Below are 20,115 nucleotides of genomic sequence, written 5' to 3' on the forward strand. Positions count from 1 at the left end.
TATAGTGCAGTGTGATGAATTCTGAGAGACAGTAGAAAATACCATGGAGATCAGAGAAAGGAGCAATTGATTCCCAGTGTCATGCAGCATGAGTCACTGATTATGCATGGGCATCAGCCTTCACATTTGAGACCCAATGCAGAGACCCAGGTCCTGCCACTCACTAGTGACGTGATCTTGGACAAATGACTTCCTCTTTCAGAGCCTCAGTCTCCTTATTGATCCCAACCCATTCCTACCATATCTGGGTATTAAAAGGATTCAGTGATATAAAATACATAACATGCATTGCAACCAGGGCAGTTAATAAAAATTGATTCCCTTCTTTGTTCTTAGTAGCATAAATAATAAAATTATACAAATTAAGTAAGTCAATTCATATCTTATTTAGTATTTGCAATAATTTGGACATTGGCCTAAACTGAAATTTATTCTCATATTTTTATATCCTGAAGACTCCTTTGATCATTTGGTTTATTTTTCATGTAATTTTAGTATACAAATCCTGGGTTTGCTTGTTTTTTCACTTGACACGTCACAAACCTGTTTTATGTAGCTCTATAACATTCTTTCTTGTTTTTCTCAACTAATGATCTTTAGTTTAAAAGGCCATTCTTATCAAGGAAAAGGAAATGTTGTGGTTTGCCCTTGAAAGAACATCCGAGAAAATAATTCCTCGTTACCAGCCTTCTCAGCATCAGAAGGTGAAACCAGAAGTATTCCGTTTCTCTGCTCCGGGAAGATACCAGTTCCTGATTGGTTAAGGACTTCAGGCTCTGTGTAGACGTGGTCAAAGCTCTTTGACCACGGTGTTTCTCTGCAGTCAAGTCCTTTCATCAACTCAAGCTCTTGCTTTTTTTCAAGTTACTAAATATGAATAGAAATCATGAATTACGGTCAGGATGTTGGACCTAGCCAAGTCTTAAAGCGTCTTGTCCCCACCCTCACCCCACTCCCTTCCTGGGGGCTGGTTAACCAGCGTGGAAGATCAAACATGATTGCTCCATTCGTTTGCTTGTGCCAAGAAAGCGGTGCTTTTAGAATGCTTTCTAATGGCACTTGGTCTGGCTGAGGACCACAATCCATCTCACAAGCCTGAGCATAGGCTCTGTTTAATTCCCGATCTTCTCACTACAGGGCTCAGCTCCAGATTCAAGGCTTGCCTCTTGGCATTGGCCTTGGGAACACATGTGGGATAGGGAAGATCCTTTGAGAAAATGTGTGAGAAAAAATACTGATGTGAATAAAATATCATCAATAGGATGGGTCAGATATTTTCTTAGTGAGCACAAGACTTGTGTTTAGTAGATAATAATTTTGCCAATACCTTATTCTCCTCAGAGTATATGTGTGTTCACGTGCACACACACATCTTTAGTCTTCACAACAAACCTGTTTGTTTAGGAAAGCCTCTTACAGTTGCACTGTTTTTCTTTTTTTAAATCACATATTCCTCCAACATGTGTTGAATACCTGTTAGGTACTAGACTCTGTGCTGGGTGGTAGAAGTCAGAAATAGAGAAATAACGTATACAAATTTGGTATATGTGTTCTTCCAATCCTTTTTTTCTTTTTCTTTTTACTTTAGCACCCACAGATATCTCTCTCTGTCTCTCTCTCTCTGTCTCTCTCTCTCTCTCTCTCTCTCTCTCTCACACACACACTCTCACACACTATTTGACATACATTTTTGCATTATATATACAGGCCAAACATGACTTTTTTTTAACTGAACAGTGTTTTTGAATTCTAGCATTGTTTATACCCATAGCTTTTTGTTTTTCACATGACCTGCAATATTCCACTGGATAAAATAGTCACATTTTTACTGATCCACTCACTAATGGGCATTTAGCTTGATTCCAACTTACAGTATTATAAATAATGCTGCATGAACATCCTTCTCCAGGGGTCCCTTGGAGGTAGTGTGTCTCTAGGGTAGATGCCTCAGAGTGGGTCTAAGAGTGTGGGCGTATTCCCGTTTGTAGGTACTGTGAGGTTTTCCTTCAGAATGGCTGCATTTGTTTATGCTCCCATCAGCAGCTTATGAAAATACATGTTTCCTCAATCCAGCTACATTTGATGTAGTCAAACTTTTGTTTTTTGCCAATCTAATGGTCGAAAATATTTCTTGTTCTATGTTTACACATTTTTAAGTGTGTCATTCCGCATCCACGATATGTCACAGCATCACAAGGGACTGCTAAACTCAGATCCAACTTTGGAGAAAAGAAAAACACACACCCAAAAGCTTATGTTATGTTGCATTATTTCCAGATGTAATAGGAATTGTAATGTAGCACAAAAAGGTTCATTGGACTCATTCTTTCAACAAACATTTTATTAAGCATTTTGTACTAGGCACCAGGATTACAAAGATAAACAGATTATAGTCTCTGACATCAATCAGGGAGTTCTCACTCCAGAGGAGGAAAGAGGCACTTAAACCAGTAGTTTCTGCAAATGCTGTAATAGTGAACGCTCTAAGGATTCGAAGAGCATAGAGGAAGAAGAATATCGTTGTAATTCTCTTAATGATGCTAAATGAATGTCACCAATTTCAAAGGGTAGTAAATGCCACCATAAGTATTTAAAAAATTTTTCATACTTTTGCTGTTTAACTAGATGGTAAGATGCTACCGTAGTATGTATAGTACATGACAGGAGACCCCCAAGAGCTGCAGTAAGCTCTAGTAGACAGGCTCCCGGAGGGGAACTTGTCTCTGAACCCCCCATGGAAACATCGGTGAGAGGTGCCTGTGCTCAACACACAATGGACAGTTTCTCAGCACCTGGCAGGTACTTAGCACCATGCTATACCAAGCATGCACATGTCTTGGCATGCACATACCAAGACGTGTATGACATGCTTCCTGCTCATTGGAAGCTCAGAATCAAGGTGAGGAAATCAGACAGTTCGTTTTTAATGACATTTGAATACTAACGCATGAGAAGAAGCTAAACCAAATTTAAATGATGCTTCCATATGGCCTACTGACAATGGGAAGGAAACTTTAATGCCTAGAGAAATGTCTTAGAAGGGAGCACTGGGTAGAATCATAAATTGATCCAGGTATAGTTTAGAAGAGTAAATGAAATTGCATACATTAAGCTCTTAATACTTAGCCCTACACGTAGTAGGCAGGCAATACACTTTTAACATCTTTTTGGATTGAGATAATGCTGGTAACTGGGACTCAGTTATTAATGCAAATATGTCAAGAAGAGCATTCTTTTTCAGTTATTTATTTTTATTGTTTTTTTTAGGTCAAGAAGTGGTTTTCAAGTGCCTTGGGGAAGGAATTCTTGAAAAAGCCTTTCAAGGTTATAATGCTTGTATTTTTGCATATGGACAGACAGGTAAGTAGCTGCTTTTATTTATAACCGATGATTAAATGTGCATTTCTTAAAACACAGACATAGAAAACACTTTGGGATGCAACAAAAAATGCCTCTGACTTTGTGGGTTTAACTGAATTAGATGATCAAAAGTAACCCTCTTTCATTGTTAGTGAGTAAAGCTAGTTTCAAACTAGTAAATGTCATTTTCCTAAATTATAGTTTTAACCTGTGTTTGAACTAGAAAAATAATTACCAGTTTCTTAGTATAAATGTTATAGTAAAATCCTATTTAAAAAAAAAAAAGACTCTTAGTATTACCCTATACAGAGGACTTTCACTAGTGTACAAGGTGATGATAGATTACTGCACCTAGGCTTGTGGCACAGTTGGTTGAAACAAGCGAAACAAAAACATACTAGTGTCTCAGCCATAAACTTGCTGAGCCACCAACTATAAAGATGGCATAAATCATTAAATCATAACAATACTGCCTATATTATCACATCACGGGACAACTGGGAGACTCAGACGAGAGAATATATATCAAAGCACAAACAAAATATTTTGTGGTTAAATACTGTTAATGTTACTTGATAATGTATAGTTGATATTTACTATACATACTAGCTTTAGTGGTTAAATTTATACACATCCCCCTGGAATGAGGTACCCTATGGATCTCACAATGAGAGTCAAACTGGAGGCAATGAGTGCCATAGAAGTAGTCGGAGGGCTGGGTTTCAGGGCCACGTTTGCTACTTCTGTGTGACCTTGGCTGATACATACAGAAATCTTGTATGGTTGAAGAATAACATTTTGCTTCCTCCTGTGTCCTCCTCCTTTCTGCTTGTTCTTCTCCAGGCTCAGGAAAATCCTTCTCCATGATGGGCAATGCTGAGCAGCTAGGCCTCATCCCAAGGCTCTGCTGTGCTTTATTTAAAAGGATCTCTGTGGAGCAAAATGAGTCACAGACCTTTAAAGTTGAAGTATCCTATATGGAAATTTATAATGAGAAAGTTCGGGATCTTTTAGACCCCAAAGGGTAAGTTAGTGGTTAAAATGAAGCTTGTACTAAGGATAATAATTTTAAATGATCCTAAAGTTGAAATTGCAAGTGAATATACTTATTTGAGCCCTTGGTCACTACTCTGGTTTCACTTCATTTACTGAGAAATGTCAGCTCTCAAAGCCTGTTGGCATACCCAGTGTACATAGTTTGTCCTATATTCTTGTATAAAGTTGCTTCTAGATGCCATTTAAAAGATGTTTTTGCTATTGGTGTTATTTCGCCACCATGATTTATTCATTAAAATTAAGTTTATAATGACCCATTGGTCCTTCCATTTATGTCAGAAAGCAGCACTTCTAAATTAGAGGTAAAGTGGTCGAAGCATTGAAACGGCCCAGCCTAGTCACGTTGTTCTCTTCCTGGGCTATCCTTTTTAAGGATACAGTGGCCTGAGCCCCACCCACAGACACTAGGATTCGATAGGCCCAGCGGAAAACCTAGGCAACTATATTTTTAAAAACTAGGTGATTAAAAAATAGATGAGTTTGATTTATAGAAGAAGGAGAGGGCCATTTACTTTTTTGTATTAATATTTGTTTTACTGATTTAAAATAATATGTATTTATAGAAATTTTAGAAAATGGCAAAATGAAAGAAATAAAAATGACCTATAATCCCACCACTCCAAAATAACCAATCGTAATACTTTAATGCATTTTGATTCTGTTTCAAATTTATGGGTGTGTGTATGTGTGTATGTGTGTATGTTGAAGTTATTCTCTAAGTACAATTCAATATGCTGAATTTTCTGTATAACATAATGGACACTTTCTCATGTCATTAAAAAATATTTTAAGTGCTTTTACCAGCTGTACAATCAAAGGTATAATCAAAGATATAAGATCAAAATTATGGGTGGCAAGGAAGTGACCCAATCATAGGAAATGTATATATTTAAAGTTATGAATTATTTAATGCATATGAGAGAACGTTTATAATACTCGCAAGTTATAAACAATAGTGAAATCAACGGTTGCCCTTTTCACCATTTGGCTTAATAAATTTAACATGACCAGTAGTTTTGAAGCCCCCTGTATGTTCCTCTTAGATCCCATTCCATCCCTTACTCCTCTCCAAGGTAACTACTACTATGAATTTTATGTTTCTCATTATCTTCCTCCTCTTTAGAGTTTACACATAATTTTGCGTAATTTTCAACGTTGTCAGTGGCATCATAGTATATATATCCTTTAGTAACTTGCTATTTTTCCCCTCAATGAGTTATTTGTTCTGATAATGGAGTAATAATACATTAAATTTTATTGCTCTTTAATATTCCATTGTATGATAATACCGTAATTTATTCCATCTCCTGTCTTTTGTGTGGGTTTCATTTATTTACCACTATAGTGCTCCTCTGAGCAGTCTAGTATGTACGGTTTCGGTTTGCAGTGCAGGAGTTTCTAGGGAGCATCCATGGGTAGAACTCTGGGTCACAAAATACTGAATCTTCAGCTTTATTAGGTACCGCCAAACTGGTTTCCAAAGGGGTCGTGCCCAGTGTACACTCCCAGCAGCAGCGTATAAGAATTCCAGATGTCAGACTCCATCATAAGCACTTGCTGCTTTGCTAGACGTGCTTCTTCTTGCCCATGAATAGCATTCAAGACTCTGGTCGTGCAAGCGGAGTGAACTGAGGTTTGGATCCGTGTGCATCAGAGACGTGCCCTTGGTCTGCCCTGTTTAGAGTGCAGCAGCATTGCTTATTGTACTGAATTTTCATCCTTCAGATAAAGTTACTAAAACCTACTTCATAGGGTTATTCTAAGATTAAGTGGGATAACTCTTAACGTTCTTAGGGAACAGTGCCAAGACTTTGGGAAGCACTCAGTGGTTCTTAGCTCCTTTTTTTCCACACTCGAGTGATGCCAAGTATTCACTCTTGATTTGAAAGGTGATTAATATCTGATGCCATGAAAAATGGTGAAAAATGGATACAATATGGTCATAATATATATAGCTTGATTTTAATCTCAATTATCTGTTGATAAGCTATTCAAATGAATACCAAACCAGGTTTGCCATTTAAAAATTCAAAAAAAAAAAGCCCCAAACTCTTCACCAGTAGAGCCAATTCTAAATGTTGGATAAATATCAGTAACTACAAACAGCTGCTGTACTATAATACCACTTTCTGTGTAATATTGTCAACATAGAAGCAGCATAAATCTATACAGACTTGCAAAAGTACATTAAAAACAAAATACTTTAATATTATTCACTACTTGGTCAAAACTTAAAAATATTGTATACTGATATTATGCTTATTTGTAAAATAACCTTAAGGTTAAATTCAGTTGTGGTGTGTTCTTTGCTTGGTTTTCTTTTCTTTTTCCTGCTATATAAAAACTGAAGTTCATTTACTAAAGCAAGTTGGCCTAACCTAGTATTCTGTGTGCCGGCTGTTTAGTTTGGGAGTAGACATAGAATTTTTTAAATAGGAAGTTACTTTAAATAGAAATTAGAGTATAAAAGACATTCCTCATAATATATGCTGTTTTGTTAATCTAAATAAAGTAGGATATTTTATTTCTGGGATTTTTTTGATCATTAAAAAAAATTCTTTTGAAACTGCAGTCTTGGTTTATGAGTACTTAAAAAGAAAGAAAAGCCTCCAGGTTTTTTCTGATTCATTCATTCCTTTTCCTTCCTCCCAAAGGAGCAGACAGTCTCTTAAAGTTCGAGAGCATAAAGTTTTGGGACCATATGTAGATGGCTTATCCCAACTGGCTGTCACTAGTTTTGAGGTAAGTGGTATTTTTTTTTTTTAAATGTCTAAATAAGTGACAGTAAATCAAAGAGTGTAAGTGATGTTGAATATGTTTTTATGTGAATGCTTTATAGCATACTGATACCATTCATGATCTCTGGAACCCAGTATCAACACACCCCAAATGGGAAAAAAGGGCCTTGAATCACTCTTCTACCTGCTTTGTTGTGAAGGTTTCACAGTGCGGCTGAGAGGCCCAATGTTTTGAGCTTGTTGAATATTTTCACTAATACCACTCTGTTGAAACTGTTCTCCTTAACGTTGCCATTGATGGCCTTCTAGACAAATTTGGCCAATGTAAACATATTCGGTAGTTCATTCAACACCCTCTCTTTGTTTGACAGGGTCTCCTACTTTCGTTTCCATTACTTTTCACTCTTCTGTTTTTCTGAATCTATCCTCTCTCCATTGATTGACCTGTTTCATTTTCCTAGTCCTTGATTTTAATGCCTTCTTACCTCCTGACTTGATGTTTTGCCCTTGTTTCTATTGTCATTGTTTTGGAAATCTCATAAAACAAACGGCTGTCTGTTGCTGAAGAATGCCAGCGAATGACTGAGTGATTACACCCCTGTGCTTAGGTGTGCTGTCTGTGTGTTGTGGCTGTCCCATCCTCACCTCAGCCTGGTACGACTAAAATTAACCTGTGAGATAACTCTCTCTAGCCATTTAAATGAAGACATTTTTCAGATGGGTACTAGACATATTGGGGTGATCATTTCGTAAGTTATATAAGTGTCTAATCATTGTGTTGTACACCTGAAACTAATATAATATTGTATGTCAACTGTAATTGAAAAAAATTTTTTTAATTAAAAAATAAATGAAGACATTTTTAGTATTGATTAAACCAGAGATAGTGCAGTCATCACTTTAAAAACACTTAGATTCTATAACAAACGGAGACTCTCTGGCATAAAGCTGCTAAGTCAGCACTTGTTTGTAGCTCAGTGTGGTTGGGGTCAGTGTCCATTTCATCCTGTCTCTTACTAGTAAGAACCAGGGAGCTTGTGATTTGTATCCCAGCTCTGCCTCTTACTAGGTGTGGGGAGGGTTATTTGACCTCAGTGGACTTCAGTGTCCTTGTATGGGAAATCAATAAAATATTTTTTTTATAGGGTTCATTCATCAAACATCGTATAAGAGGCTGTAGGTTCCAGGTGTTCTAAGGCAGGTGTACAGAGGTGAATAAGGAAAACTTCCTGTCCTTGGAGAACCACAGTGTTGGAGGGGGGAGGCAAATAAGTGAACAGCTAGGTACACAGAGTTGTTAAGCCCAGAGAATTAGACTAAGTTAAGGTAACCACTGTTAATGGAGTATCTGGAGTGCTCAATAAATAGCCCTTTTCTCCCCTGGCAACTTACAAGGGGGTGGGATACTTAATAGAGAAAGAAGACACTTGGAGGTTGGACAGAATGGGGAGAAAATTTCACACACTACTAGAAAGTGCTGAGGGAGGTGAAAGCGCAAAACATGCTTGATGAGGAATGATACGGAGGTTTTTATGGCAGGGCGGTGACGAACGGGTCAGCGTTCATAATTAATACATATACCTGGTGGGCAGGACTGCCTGCCTGTGTTTTTGCCTCTAATATTTTCCTTATGCTTTGGCTCTAGGATATTGAGTCACTGATGTCTGAGGGAAATAAGTCGCGGACGGTAGCTGCAACCAACATGAATGAAGAAAGTAGCCGCTCCCACGCCGTGTTCAACATCCTCATCACACAGACGCTTTATGACTTGCAGTCTGGGGTGAGGACTGGGCAGATCCTTCGGTGGCAGGAAAAAACCTCAAAATATCTGCAGGGGAGACGTGTTTCATGTTTGGGTTCAGCTGCTGAGAATTTTATGCCTGCTGCTCTGTTTTCTAGATGAGCTACTTGGCTTAAATCATTGAATTTCTTAGGTCTTTCTTAATATATAGGTTTAAAAAAAAATACTGGATTTCTCATGTGCACCCCCTAAAGAGCACGATAATGTCACCATACAGCTTTTAATGTGTATCCTTTCATACTGAGACTCCCGTAAAACAACTGAGTCCACCTCATATTATTAAGGGATATTAAAGAGGAAACCACAACATTTAGCCTAAAGAATGTTTTCTCAAAAGAATAGGAATTTGACCTGAATGTACAGGAATCATGTCCTAGTATTTCCTCATAGGCACATACAATCTCCAGCTTTCTGGCTGTGTTCTGGAAAGCCAAGGGTGCTTCCTACCCAGTTGCAAAACAAAATGCTACATTACCACACCAATTAAAAATTTTACTCTGAAATCGCTAGTCCAAATAAAATAACTCTTCTCACCATTAAAAATCTTGCTGAGAAGTTTGCCCTGTTGGAGCGGATGGTTACTCAGGTAACAGTGCTGATGTATATGCAGACATCTGTGTGGTGTTTGCATTCATGGATGTTTTTTCTCTCTTGTTTCCTACAACTAGAATTCTGGAGAGAAAGTCAGTAAGGTCAGCTTGGTAGATCTGGCTGGTAGCGAAAGAGTGTCTAAAACAGGAGCTGCGGGAGAGCGACTGAAAGAAGGCAGCAACATTAACAAGTAAGGTGGCTGGCGCTCGCCTGGGGCATCACATCTACCTCCTGTGTGCCTGGGGGGGACTTGCTGCGACCTAAGGGGCCAGGCGCTCTGAGCAGAGGTGGTTCAAGGTCTATGCCGGTTCAGTAAACTGGGTTGAGGGAAAACAGCAGCTTGCCTGTAATAAGATGCGTAACGTTTTTTTAAGTAAAGCCACATGGTGCAGCCCCGCACGAACATTGTACAAACATTTAGAGTATCACTGTAGCTGATGTAGCCTTAGATCAATGCAAATCACAATTTTGTAAATCAAACCATGTAGTAAATGAATTCGGGGAACTTACTCTGAAAAGGAAATCTGCTTTGAATCCCTTTGTAAGGCTACTACTGTTTAAACATCAATACTTCAAAACAAAAATGAGCAGTTATTGAATTCCTGCTATTCTGCAGTCTCACTGTTTGTCATGGGTGCCTGTGGTGTGTCCAGTGATGCAGTGAAGGCTGAACGAGAGTGGTGGTGCAGGACGTGTGGGAGTTTGCCAGGGAGACAGGGAGACACAGCCATTCCACATGGAGCGTGCAGCAAAAAAAAAAAAAATAAGGCGCAGACAAATGAAGGACCTGTGCTTTCCACAGTGCAGGATCCCAGATGCCTCCTGGGATGCATGTGAGAGGAAGTCACTCTGCCTTCCAGCACGTGAGGTGGCAGAGTTTGCATTTAAGAGGGTGCACTGAGGCCAGGCCGCCTGCGTTTAACCCAGCCTCCCCCACTTACTAGGTATATATGCATATATCATGGGCAAGTGATGACACCTCTCTGTGCTTCATTCTTCCTTTCTGTACAATGGTGATAATAATGGCACCTACCTGATAGAATTGTTGGGGATTAAATGCCCATAACATGCTTAGTTAGAACAATGCCTGGCACGTAGTATGCACTGAATAAATATTGTTTTCATAATTCATATAAACAGCATAATTGTTATCTTTATTCCAAGTTCAGCAGAAGGTAGTTTAGTTTGTACTTGTAATATTTTTCTGTTGAGACATATAACTTGAGGTTTTGTTTAGCACAGAAGGTGACAAGAGATAATATATTCAGGAACATGTCTGTGCAGCTTGCATTTTTAAATGATGTTGGCCCATTATAATCTTAGTATACAAAAGTTTAAACTTAGAAGTAAAATATTGCCTCCTCGATCAGGTGGACACAGCCACACTCACTGCAAATATTGCTGCTTTAGGGAGTTAATCTTCCAGTCATCCTGTCTCCTGCTCTGCTAACAAAGGATTTTGCTATATTTCATGACAAAGCGTTGCAGGAGCCCAGAATGGCACTACAGTTCTGCGTTTTGAAATCAACTCAGGCACCAGGATGGGAAAGCAGAAATGGGAGTGCGAGGGAGCAAGTACTGAAGAAAAGATTGTTTACTGGTGCTGAGGCCTGCCAGCCCTTGGCTTGCTGGTTGGGCTCGTGGCAAAACACTGGAAATCCTGTGCTGGGGATTTGTGGGTATGGCCTTGATGTGCCATGATCACTAACTCCTGTTGACCTCTTAGGATAGTGCCTAGTACATAGCAAGCTCTACATAGGTGTGTACTAATAAAGTAAAATAATACAATAAATTACACCTGTTGCCTGCGAGTTCCACAGATAGCTTTTTAAGCCTTAAAATAAGTTCCCAGTTGAGTGCTAAAATAAAAGAAATCTCTGACATGTTTCCTAAGCTTTCTCTTGGCTTCCTATTTGGGCTTATGTTGGTGGCCCATTAATAGTCCTCTTAAGCAGACCTGTCAGGGACATCACACAGACCATAGTGTCTGCTTAATGGGCTATGGCTTTAGGAGCTGCGTCTCTCCTCAAGCCCTTACGAGCTTTAAAGTACACATATTCCTTCATTTGGAGAGCTGAAGTGCTGTGTGACTGCACCACCATGACCTGGTTGGGGCTTGATAGGTGCAGGTCATCAGTAAACTATCTTCATAGGGAAACACATCTGAAAAATCAGTCTGCTACTCCACCTGTCTGTGGAGGGTGGAATGAGGAAACCTTTCGTTTCTTCTGGAGACTGGCTAGTTCAACTTTCCTTAGAACTCATTTAGATCATGGAACACTCTCTCTAATGTCCCAAGCAGTGTCATTGAAAATGATTCCATTTTATTCTCAGCGATGGCCAGTGTTTAAATGCAAACAATGTCCATCTACTGAGTATTATTCCCAGTCTCGTTCCATTTCAGTTATTGTGGTTAGTAATAAAGTATATACTAAACATTTCCAAAATGTGTTCTACCAAAGTTATTCTAGGGATATTAATAATATGTTGCTCCTAGGATTCTGTTGTATAATTTGTATTATAATATAATAACTTATAAGCTTAATATTTCTAATGTTTCATGTGACTCAGTCCTCCTTTTCTTCTTCTTGAGTAATTTCCATGACTCATGTTCATTTCCTCTTGGAAACCACTTTAAATGGGTATTGCCTGAAAAACCGAACATAAAACTAGTACCAAGGGAGAATAAAAATGGCCTGCTTCTGTCTGTTATGTAAGGTGGGTAGGGGGTTCTCGTTAGTGGACCAGTTGTACTTTTCAGGGTCCAAGTATGTGGGGGGAAAAAAGGTCTGAATAGACGTCTTTACATTTAACAGGAGAGACCCATAAAACACAGCAAAAATCTTCTCCTTCGAGTAGAGTAGCTACGTCTTTTAGGGACTGTGCCCTTGTTGCCTCAGTATTTCCAAAAGCATTTTTGTGGAATACTAGTTCCTCAGGTGGCTTTGGGAAGAAAAGAATCTCTGGACAAATAATTTTGAGAAAGGCTACTTGTAAAACTTTCCTTTGGAGTTGACAGTGCTAAAAGCTCTGAGAAGTTCTGTGGTAATGAGTCCCATGTAACTTACCATTCCCTGAACTTATTGATGACAGAATTCTCGGTATAAGTTAAAATCTCCATAACAAATGTCTAGAAGAACTTGTTTTTGGAAACGTTAGTCTATATTATTACAGCACAGCAGTTGAGATGGAAATGAGATTGGGAATGATACTCGTTTGATGAATGTTGTTTGATTTGAACGATTTCCATCAGCCACCATAAAACAATGGTGAATGGAAATGAGGCCTATGCTATAGGTTATTATGGTTTTCTTTCCTGTCAGATAATGGCACAGTCTCTTCCCCATATTTTCCACACGTATTCTTTGCATTTCTCCTTTACTGTTAAGAGTAGGAATTTCCTGGGTAAGAGTACTAAACTCAAATCCACGAACTTCATCATCTTTCCACTAATTCTTTAAAAGCAAGGTACTGCATTCTGCTGTAAGCAGCAGAAACCAGCTATAGTGACAGCGAAGTGATGCATTCATTTTTCTCGCTTTGCAAGAAGTCCAGAAGCTGGAACAGCACCTTAGAAATACTGTCAGGCAGATATCTCTGCTGACCTTAGTGTGTGCACATGTCGTCCTCATAACCTGAAGGTGACTCTACCATTCTAGGTGTGTCCATATCTGTGTTCCAAAGGAGGGGAAAGCACCACCGGCCTCTGTCAGCTTCTTAATGTACCTTTTCTATCAGGAGAACAATAGCTTCCTTGGAAGTTCCTCCCAGTAATGTCTCCCTATATTCATTGGCCAGAACTGTGTTTCATGGCTTCCCCAATTTGTAAAGGACACTGGAAAGTGGAGTTTTTAGCCTGGCACATGCTTCCCAATAAAATAAGGTCTGTTAGTAAGGAAAAGGGGAAAATGGATGTTGGGCCAGCACCCATATAGCATACCAAAACCACCATTGAATCAGTCCTTTTTAGAAAGAAGTCCATGTTCTTCAGTATATTCTACTCTGCAAATACTTACTGAGTGCTTTCTGTAAGCCAAGCAGTAATTGCATGTAGGAATATGTATGGCAATAGAATTGTCACTGCCCTCGAGGTCATCACAATCTAAGTAGAAAGAGATAAAGAAATAATACAGGCATGCCTCATTTTATTGTGCTTTGCTTATTGCGCTTCACAGATGTTGCATTTTTTTTTACAAATTGGAAGGCAAGACCCTCCACCAGCAAAAAGAGTATGACTCACTTTATTGGTGATACTTGCTTTATTGTGGTGGTTTGGAACCGAGCCTGCAATATTTCCGAGGTATGCCTGTAAACAGCTAACTGTGGTGAAGTTTAATAAATACTGCACTTAACAATCTTAGAAAATGATCATTGGAAAAAAATAGGTAAAAGAACATATTTGAAATAAACCCTAGAGAGTACAGATAACTCATATCACATCATATCCATTCCTACCGCGTTTCCCCAAAAATAAGACTGGGTCTTACACCGTATTTCCCTGAAAATAAGACCGGATCTTATATTAATTTTTGCTCCAAAAGATGCATTAGGGCGTATTTTCAGGGGATGTCTTATTTTCTCATGTACAACAATCTACATTTATTCAAATATAATCATGTCATCTTCTTCTGGAACATCATCATTGTTGCGACCTGCACAACACAAGCCATGGGAAGGCGAGGGAGGCGGCGAGGGTTAAACTATCTTAAAGAGACAGAGACTCAAATACAGTTAAATCACAGAGGACCGAGGGACTCGCATCCTCAAGGGACTGGAGCCTCAATCGGGTCGTCGTGGGTATTTATTGATTTCTTACAATAAGCATCACATGATTAGAGGTAGGGTCTGCGAAATTTTCACACCATACCATAAAAATTCTTCCAATTCCCAGATACCTGTCACAAAGCAACCGATGCTCATTGTCCCCAGGCGACTAAGGTGGGTGTGTGCAACCCCCTGGGGGAGCAAGTCTCACAAGGTAAAACCATCCCATGAGCTAAGCAGGAAGAGCGATATCGCTGTAATAGGTCCTTTGCACAGCAGGGTGCAGGACAACATCTGGGGCATGCATCAGCAGCTTCCCATAATGGTGAGGAGGAGGGGTATGGCTCCCTCCTGACTTTTATTGTGTTAACTCATGGGGGTCCCAGTGGGGTCCCATCTGACTTCAGTCGTTCCTCCCTTGAGGAAATTACTCATCTTTGACTGCAGACCCTGCTTACAGGGACCAAATAGGGAGACTTAGGATAAATGAACTCAACCCCAAAGAGGGACAGTCCCGCGGAGTCTTCTTTCCCTAAGGAAAGATTGGAGGGGACAAACGGCTAGGCTGCTGTGTGACCACACATCATAACATGCTAAATGCGTCCATCTGACTGACGATCTTAACTGGGGCTTATTTTATCGGTATAGGTCTCATTTTCGGGGAAACACGGTGAGAGCAAGAATCTGGTAGGCTGGAATCTATGTAGGTTGGAGGAACATGCAGAAAAGCAAAAAAAAAAAAACAAAAAAAAAAACTGGAATAGTTCAAAGAATTGTTTCCAACTGAAAATGCTATTTTGATAGTTGCAAAATGTGAAAAATGCCCTATATTCTATATTAAAGCATAAATGTGTTTTTGCCTTATGTTGAACTCCTGCTTTCCTTTATTGGTTACATATCACATGCAGTTTCCTTTCTTAAAGTTGTTACCTTTGGGAGGAATACTTGCTGAATTTCTTTTTTTAATTAATCCAAATCATTCCCCATTGGCCTCACCCCTAGCCGTAGGTAACTACTACATCCGTCTCTATAGATTTGCCTGTTCTGGATATTTCTTATAACTGGAATCAAATAATACGTGGCTATATTTTTTCCCTAGTGTTTTGATAACAGATTACCACAAACTGGGTTGCAAAATTTGTTTTCTTGCAGTTCTGGAGGCCAGAAGTCCAAAACCAAGGGAGCAACAGTGTTTGTTCCCTGTGGGAGCTCAGGGGAAAAATGTATTCCCTGCCTCCGCCCTACCTTCTAGTGGTTGCAGGCATTCTTTGGCTTGTGGATGCATCACTCTAATCTCAGCGTCCGTCTTCACATGACCTTCTTATTCAGACTCCAGTTACTGGGTTAGAACCCTCCCAAATCCAGTGTGGTCTTAACTAATTTCATCTTCAAGGACCTTGCCTCCAAATAAGGTCACAGTCTGAGGTTCTAGTGGGCATGAATTTGGGGGAGAGGCGCACTATTCAACCCAGGACAGTGGCCTTTTGTATTTGGTTTCTTTCACGTAGCATAATTTTTCAAGGTTTATCTATATTGTAGCATGTATCAGAGCTTCATTCCTCTTTTATGGCCAAATAATTTTCCATTGTATGGACGTAACACATTTTATTTACCCCTTCATCTTTTGATAGATATTTGGGTTGTTTCCACATTTTGGTTATTGTGCATATGCTGCTATGAAAATTCATGTACTCATTTTTGCGTGGACATATGTTTTCATTTGTCTTTGGTTGGACTTGTTTAACTTTTAAATTCGTCAGTTATGATGTATGTATTTATGTCACTTTGTGGTAGTGGCTGTTAGTTACCAAAATTCTCATTCACTTTTTGCCTTTTGAATTTGCTTTGTATTTCAGTGACTTTTCAGTGAGTCACGTATGGGGAATTATATTTTGTGGGAAACACACTTTCTCTCCTTTCAACTTAGTTTCAAATCTCTTGTTAATATTTGAAATTAAGCTGTCAAGTCTTTTACTTGCTAACCTCCGGCCACTTGGTGATTTGTGCCCTTCCTTCTTTTTATAAATGAGTAGTAACGTGATTTTAAAAACTATTTTGAGAGCATTTTCTCTTTGTGATATCATGTAGCTTTCTTTGTAATCCTGGGAGATTTCCTGAGGCTACACTTTTCTGACTCCTAAAGTTGGGATCCAGTTGTTTTTCTCTTAGAAGAGCAATTGGAACTTAACTGTGACACAAGAGGATGTCCTTCATCGCTCAGTGCCACAAATCTGTTGTCTCTGTGGCGCTCTTTTCTCCAGGTGCAAAGAACATGTATTAACCACCAGGGAGAACTTAGTAGCCTAGACCAGTGGTTCTCAAACTCTAGGCTGCATCTGAATCACCTGGAGGGCTTGTGAAAGTGCAGGTTGCTGGGTCCCACTGTAAGTTTCTGATTTAGCAGTTCTGGGGTGAGGCCTGAGAATGTGCATTTCTAATAAGGTCCCACACCACCTTTGAGAATCATAGGCCTCGACAACTAAATGTGTTTGTCACTTTGGGTATCCTTCAGCCAAGGCTTCTTAAAGTTTAAGAAGCATGAATCACCTGGAGATACCTTTAACTGGTTCTGATTAAGTAGACCTGGGGAGACTTCCAAGCTTCTATGTTTCTAACTAGCTCTCAGGCGATGCCAATGCTGCTTTGAGTAGCGGGGGTTGAAAGAGTTAGCCATATGCTGTCCTCTGCTTGGGTAGTTCTTTTGTAAACTATAATAAATCTACGTGAAATAGACCTGCCAGCTTTAAGCAGATGAGCAGTATATATCTTATACTGTGTAGTAGAAGGGGACTCTGCAAGTTATGTGGTGATTCTGGGAAACAAAATTGAGGCCAGAATGGTCCAGACTAGATCTAAAGAGTAAATGGTCCAAATTCGTAACATAATATTTGGAGTAAATTAAAATTCTCCAGTGTGTTCTTTTAAATGTACATTTCCAGGTTCTGAAATGTATGTCACAGGTTCTGTGACTGAGCAGAATAGATTCTTAAAGGTGTTCTGAATTCATTCTTTTAAATCAATGGAGTTACTTTTTGTTTTTTTCCCCAGCTTCTTGGCAAATTAATGTAGACTTGATTGTATCAGCTTTAGGGCTTTATTGTTCTGCATATTTTATACTTATTACCTAGAAGGATTATTGTTTTATGAAAACAAAATAAACATGCCATAAAACTAATTTTAAAATTTTTCTCTTGGCAGATCACTCACAACCTTGGGGTTGGTTATATCATCGCTGGCTGACCAGGCAGCTGGCAAGGGTAAAAACAAATTTGTGCCTTATCGAGATTCAGTGCTCACTTGGCTTCTTAAGGTAATTCAGTGTTCCAGTATTCTTTTCCAACTAAAAATTGGCTGTGTCAGAGGTGACAGCTGAAAGGTGTGTACAAAGCTAACTAAATATACAGTGAGCAACGACAATACTGTACTGTTATCCTAATTCCTAGGAACACAGAATGAAAACTCGTTTCTATTGGTTTCTATTGCCTTTTATTTCATTATAGTGCTGTTGGGTGGGCATTATTCATTGTTGTGACTATAGAGGCCCCATTTCATCTTGCCATAAAATTATTTATGAAATACAAGCCCATTTCCACATAGCATTTTCTTCACAGAGAATAATGTCATACATGCATGTTTACTGCTTTCATCATACATGTTGTGCGTGGAATGGGCCTTGTTTCCAAGATGCTATTTGAAATATTTTTCAGGACAATTTGGGTGGCAACAGTCAGACCTCTATGATAGCCACCATTAGCCCAGCAGCAGACAACTATGAAGAAACACTCTCCACGTTACGATATGCAGATCGAGCCAAAAGAATTGTTAATCATGCCATTGTAAATGAGGATCCCAATGCAAAAGTCATCCGGGAGCTGCGTGAGGAAGTCGAGAAACTGAGAGAGCAGCTCTCCCAGGCTGAGGTAATGTGCAGCACAGGAAATGTTGTCAATAATATTGTAATAACCATGTATGGTGACAGGCAGGTACTAGACTTATTGCGGTGATAGTTGCGTAAGGTATATAAATGTCTAATCACTATGTTGTATACCAGAAATATGGCATTATAATCAACTATGATTTAAAAAATAAAAAATCGGAAACCAGCCTGGTGCTCCCTGTAGTTGAAGTACTCTGGCATGTGATATCTGAGTGGTAAAGACATGCTTGCTTGAAGTTCTAGGTCATCTCCATGTGGTTCAACATTGTGGTGTCAATTGGTGTCTACTGCATGCTAAGCATTGTGAAGACAGCATGAGTAATGTAAGACTTTTGTCCTAGGAACTTACAGTCAAGGAAGCAGACAATTGGGAGAGAGTTGCTGCTACTGCCTAATTGTTTGCTGTAGTAAATCAGTTGACCGTTGAGGACACAGAACTCTTCCAGTGTGAAATCCTAAGAACCAAGTGTGCTGTTTTTATTAACACTGTAGACTATATTTCCAAAGGGCCTTGCAGTTTACAGAGAAGTTAGTTGTGTGTCATCCTCTCTCTAAGTCGTGGAAGATAGCATGATCAAGGATAATTAAATGTTAGGAATAATTCAGAAATATTTTATTTTTTTTCTCATTTGTATCAGCTCCTGGGAGGAAACAAAATCAGTATGTTTGCATCACTGCCACCTTTTCTTGGCTTTGCCCATACTTTAGTAATCACACCCTCTTCCTAATGGCTGTTGCTTTATGTAAGTTACTGGGTAAGGTGCTGTCTCATTTGAAATAGGTAATGACTGAGATGTAGGCCAAGTATCTTAGGTGAAGTCAGAGGCTTCCTTCTGCATGCCAGGACTTGGGTGTGTACCTAAGGCTTTTGAGTTCACATTCCTTCACACTACCCTCTTCTGACCCCACTTCAGTTGGGAGAGATTTTAGTGTGGGAAAAAAAAATAGTAACAGCCATTATTGATTGAGCACTTTCATACTAGGCACTGTTTAAATCCTTTTTATTGGCTTATCTAATCACAAAAGTCATCAATGGGAGATAAAACAAGCAAAAGGGAGTGAAGTCAGGGATCTGAATGCTCCATTAATTGGTGATCCTGGCAGTTGCATTATAATTTTTGTTTACATGTCTTTCTCTTCTTCCAGGGTGTGAGCTCCTGTAGTTCAAGAAGCTGTGTTTTATTAACTTTTTTCATCCCTAACCCCTAGTACAACACTGATACTGGAAGGCACTTACAACAGTGCATTGCACATCCTAAGTGCTCAATAAATGTTGCTCTTTTTGTGATTAGCAGCATTATAATTGTCATTCAGTACATCGAACATAAATTTTTTAATTGATGCAAAGAACAATAGCAAAATACCTGAAAAATCAAAATGCTGATAACATTTTGTTTAAAGGTGAATTTGTTTAAAGGTGAATGATTTACTTCTTTCCTCTTGTCTCTGAATCTGCATTTCCACTGTGACCATATACTTGATGCCAGTTGGCCAGAACATTGCCTGGCTGAAGGAGAGAGGAGCCACAGAGGGTTCATCCAGAATGTTCACGTGTACCCCTGTATCTAGCAATGAATGTCACTCTAAGGGTATATTAATACTGTGAGGCTCGGCATCCCTGGCCGGCTTCCAGATCATTGTCACTTCAGCTTCTTGTCCCAGCTCTACTATCTTTCTTGTTCATAAGGTTATAAGTGCTCTCTAGAGGCTCATGTTGTTGTAGGGTGTCAAAACATACTGTTGCCAAGTAAAGGCCTTCCCATGTTTTCAAGCTACATATGTCTGTCTTTAGACCCCTCAGTTGTTCTCACTGAACAAACAAGAGGGAAATTTTTGCTCTTTTAACCAGATGTCCTGCATCCAAGTGA

At 39.2% G+C, this 20,115-nt stretch overlaps 1 protein-coding gene across 10 annotated transcripts in view; it reads left to right on the forward strand.

Moving 5' to 3' along the window:
• Positions 1–20,115, forward strand: part of KIF13A (kinesin family member 13A) — a 187,089-nt gene that overhangs the window by 100,410 nt on the left and 66,564 nt on the right. For all 10 annotated transcript variants that reach the window (XR_016018678.1, XM_074335179.2, XM_074335181.2 and 7 more), the window contains exons 5-11: positions 3,268–3,360; positions 4,204–4,384; positions 7,071–7,158; positions 8,800–8,934; positions 9,624–9,736; positions 17,509–17,620; positions 18,018–18,230. Coding sequence is in view for 9 of the 10 variants with exons in the window: in XM_074335179.2 (XP_074191280.2) it covers positions 3,268–3,360; positions 4,204–4,384; positions 7,071–7,158; positions 8,800–8,934; positions 9,624–9,736; positions 17,509–17,620; positions 18,018–18,230 (935 nt within the window). In the remaining variant the exon portion in view is untranslated. The remainder of the gene's footprint in view (positions 1–3,267; positions 3,361–4,203; positions 4,385–7,070; positions 7,159–8,799; positions 8,935–9,623; positions 9,737–17,508; positions 17,621–18,017; positions 18,231–20,115) is intronic.

The sequence above is a fragment of the Rhinolophus sinicus genome, chromosome 14, assembly GCF_057876585.1.
Source record: "Rhinolophus sinicus isolate RSI-liver-muscle chromosome 14, RSI-T2T, whole genome shotgun sequence".
NCBI lineage: Eukaryota > Metazoa > Chordata > Mammalia > Chiroptera > Rhinolophidae > Rhinolophus > Rhinolophus sinicus.